At 37.2% G+C, this 4,028-nt stretch overlaps 1 protein-coding gene across 1 annotated transcript in view; it reads right to left on the minus strand.

Moving 5' to 3' along the window:
- Positions 1 to 2,429: 2,429 nt before the first annotated feature.
- Positions 2,430 to 4,028, minus strand: part of LOC134269630 (transcription factor ATOH8-like) — a 2,290-nt gene continuing 691 nt past the window's right edge. The window contains exon 1 of the mRNA XM_062751835.1: positions 2,430 to 4,028. This exon is cut by the window's right edge and continues 691 nt beyond it. Coding sequence (XP_062607819.1) covers positions 3,168 to 4,028 — 861 coding nt within the window. The 3' untranslated portion in view covers positions 2,430 to 3,167.

Below are 4,028 nucleotides of genomic sequence, written 5' to 3' on the forward strand. Positions count from 1 at the left end.
CACAGCAGAACAAGGAGTCGGTCTTTTCCATGCATTTCTTTTATAGGTCTCTTTAGACCAAGAGAAGACTTGTATTATGATTGATAGAACCATTATACGTAGAAGATGTGGGATGTTTATCTAACTGCGGGATAGAGAAAATCATTTTGTCTCATAAGCATTGTCAAATTGATTTATTCAGGACCATTCTGTAAACGTTCAGAAGTACATAGTTTTGTTAAAAGATCTTATATTGATTTGTATTATTAGAATTTTGATTGATAATTAAAAAAAAAAATTAAGCTGTAAATCTGGGATTCTTTTTCAGATTTAATATATATTAACTTAATCAATCATTGAGTGTTCCTGCAGTTCATCAACAACCAAATAAAAATTTCATCAAGTAAGCATATCACTTGTATTACAGATGTTCAACACGATCATAAAAATGTCATCGATACATAAATATAGACCATAAATAGGTAGGTGGAAGCTAAGAAGCTATTCCTTCGGGCCGCTGAGGCGATGTTAATATGACAATAGCCTCCCACGACTGATCTATAGGTGAATATCATCACCTTTATGTGCCCCTCGGTGTATATCAGATAATATTGCTCAACCGACAGGTGTGATGTATTTCATACGGCCTAATCGCACTAATTGATAACAAGGATATGCTGTACCATGAGAGTCGTGTTTGTATTATCGCAGCGTGTATAGTGAGGTCTTACAGACATTTTTAACAGTCATGGTACCGTGTGAATACAAACTATTTGGTTGCTCTTATCTAGGAGGACAAAACTACCATCTGTGTAAATGTAATGCACGGTCGATATGATACCAAGCAGACCTGCTTAGAACTATCGGCTGATGCCATCAAATGATTAGTTTCCTTGTCTTGGTAGGGGAGGGATAAAATTGCTGGTGACTCCATGCCCCAACAGGTGGTTTGATAAACTATTCCAAGGGGCGATAACTATCAGATAAAAAAAAATCACGTGACGAGTACCAGCTTTCCTATACAGACAAAAAATAACGACCGTGCGATGATTCTTTATATATTTCTTTTCGAAGTATTCATTCGTTCCTCAATTAATACGGCAATAAATCATGTGATTGATATTGAATCCTGGGTGTTTATGTGTCGCCACACTACGCGTTATCTTGTCTTCAGGCTTGATGTAGACATCTGATAGACATGGTGCATTCACATTGATTAGATTCTCAAATTGTCACCTGTGAACAGTTTTGATGTTTGCCAAGTATTTGCTTGATATATGATGACATTATATCTATCGCCCATCCGTGCTTTTTCAATGTGTTTCTTGATTTAAAGACATGCTCTTTTTAATTACTATGATCACCGTTTAAAGAGCAGGGGTTCGCAGATAAGTACTTTACAAATAGTCATCGAACAAAAAGAATTCATTAAGAGTAGACACGTTTTCTGGCCTAAAATATTTTTTTCCTGTGAAAATAATCGCAACAAAAAAGGTAGGATAGCCGACTTTTTATTGAAGGTCCAACCGCTGCCACCAGATTGTTGGAGTCGTGAATTAAACATCGGAATGTCGGAGATGAGAAACCACCTTGAAATCAGTGAAGGCATGACCCCCTTTGCATGAAACATGCGCTAACAATAGTCGTGCACTTGTTGGTATACACTAGGACAGTATCGCCCCCGGTCTAACTGGCGCCAAGGAGCTCGTAAGAGGAGCAATAATTAGAAACCGAACTCCACCTGGGGTTAACGGAGCGGAACGCTAACAAATGGTTACTTTTGCTTTACCGCATCAAATTACACAGCGCTATTGGTTTACCTCTTAGTGGTTTTTATTGTCACTTTCCATCTTTTACACATTTCTACAATCTTTTCGCTTTCTACCTTAAAATTCGGTCTGTTTTTCTTTTCTCAACCTTCGTTATTTTCTGATTAAATAAACGGGATAAGACACGATAAGGTGAAATCAGCCTATGAACAAAGGCAGACGGCACTCCAAGGTGTTGACCGTCACACAGCGAAATAAACACCTGTCGTCGCGATGTCTGATTTCGTTTAATGACATGCCATTCAGCGCCTCGTGAGGCCTACGATGTAAACACAAGAATGTTTTACTTCAAATTATAAAAGGTGGAAATCACCTGCTTAAAAAGGAACTACAGGCCAAAACCTGCATTTTATTTGAATTTCATTAATGAGAGAATTCTATAATTTTTAGGAATTCAATCAATGTAATTTATACATGTACAAGATTAATTTAAAAATTATTTATTTTCTTTTTTGCTGACTCGTTAGATAATCTCTCATATAAATTTGTATTGTGTATATTTGAAAAATTGCTCAGATGACTTCACCATAAATGAAAAAAATAATTCATTAAATTTTTTGGTTAATAAATATCACACTTCCAGAAATACTTGAAAAACAATAAAATACAAAACAATATAGATAAAGGGTAATTACATATTTTATTTTTCTAGCACCGATTTATATTCAAGCACATTTCCTTTTTCTCACATCAAAAAAATATGAGGATCATTGCACATAATGTTTTCAATATTCACTTGATTTTTTTCTCAAGAGTTTCTTTTTCTCAAGTGAAACAAACAAACAAAAAAATTGACTGTATCACAGTTATGGACAAAAAACAATCTTTGCAACAAAGGAAGGAATCAACACTAGAAATAAAATTGACTATGAAATGAGGCATGAACCTCGAGTCCTGACCAGTTTCTTTCCTATAACGTGTGTTCTAACAATGTCTCAACAAGTATTGGGTTTCTTAGTTTAGCAGCTGGCGCCGCATCAAACGGGCGGCGTGTAAAACAAAAATAAACGTATTCATAAAGCGCTGCGAATACAGGGGCTTATTTGTGCAACACAATATGCCGAAAACACCATCTGGATGCCCGTTTGATCATATCATAAATGATCTACAGTCAGTGGTTCCGACGTTAATCCTGCAGCCAAGTTTTTCCCTCCGCACCGTTATCGACAGAAGCAATAATAATTCAACCAGATGTTTCACTTGTAAATTTCCTCCGAAGCAAATAATATATTTCTTTCTCTCCGACGGTTAAAAAATCTAATTTTTCCTTCAAAATGCAACAGAAATATTATTTCATATTTCTTAGAAAGTTTGAATGTTTTCCAAGATTATTTAATTAACAAGTTAATTAATAGTAAATCAATGTCTTCTTCTTGCTCTTCCTTCTGTTTGAATTGTCCGTGTACACAAATCAACACACTCACCAAATTCACTCCGCGATTCCTTATTATCAAAATTGTCAATTTCAGCTAATCTTCCAAGAGCCATGATATAACTACTTGCTATTCTCAGGATGGCGAGTTTGGATAATTTCTGGTTATAGGAATAGGACGGGACGGCTCTTCTTAGATTATCAAAAGCAGCACTAATTGTGTGGACTCGAGTTCTTTCTCGGGCATTCGCCTCAATTCGACGTTCTCTCGTCATATTTTTGTAATTTTTCCTGGATTTTTTGTTTCCATTTTTACACATACCGTCCGAGACATATCCGTCCTCTTGATCTTCTTCAGCGATATTACTACTTGTACTTGCAATATTGCTTCTTTTTTCACTAGAAGTCACATTTTTATTTTCACTAGATTTATTCACACGATTTCGAGCCTCCACCTTTTCAGGCGGGGGTACATAATTTGAGGTATTGTTTCTGTTTAAGTAATCCACTCTGGGAACATTTAAATGAGGATGCTGGGGTGGAAAAGGTAATGCCGGGTGTCCGTAAGGAAATCCTGGAATTAAATACCCCGGAGGGATGTGTGTGGGAAATAACATAAGTCCATGAGGTACGGGCGGAGAACCGTTAGAATCACTTTGGTGTCCCCCGCGCGGTTCTTCCCTCTCGTGAAGGATCATTCCGCTCGGACATCTTGCGGGGGAGTGAGGAGAGTCATTATTATTGTCCGTGTCCTCACTCCGGCCACTGTCCGAACACGTGCTTCCAGGACTTGGGCTATCCGGACAGAATCGCTTGATGCTGAAATCCGTCCTCTTCTTAGGTTCACT

The sequence above is a fragment of the Saccostrea cucullata genome, unplaced genomic scaffold (assembly GCF_032062105.1).
Source record: "Saccostrea cucullata isolate Sc308-1 unplaced genomic scaffold, CSIRO_AGI_Scuc_v1 ctg803, whole genome shotgun sequence".
In the NCBI taxonomy this organism is placed as follows: domain Eukaryota; kingdom Metazoa; phylum Mollusca; class Bivalvia; order Ostreida; family Ostreidae; genus Saccostrea; species Saccostrea cuccullata.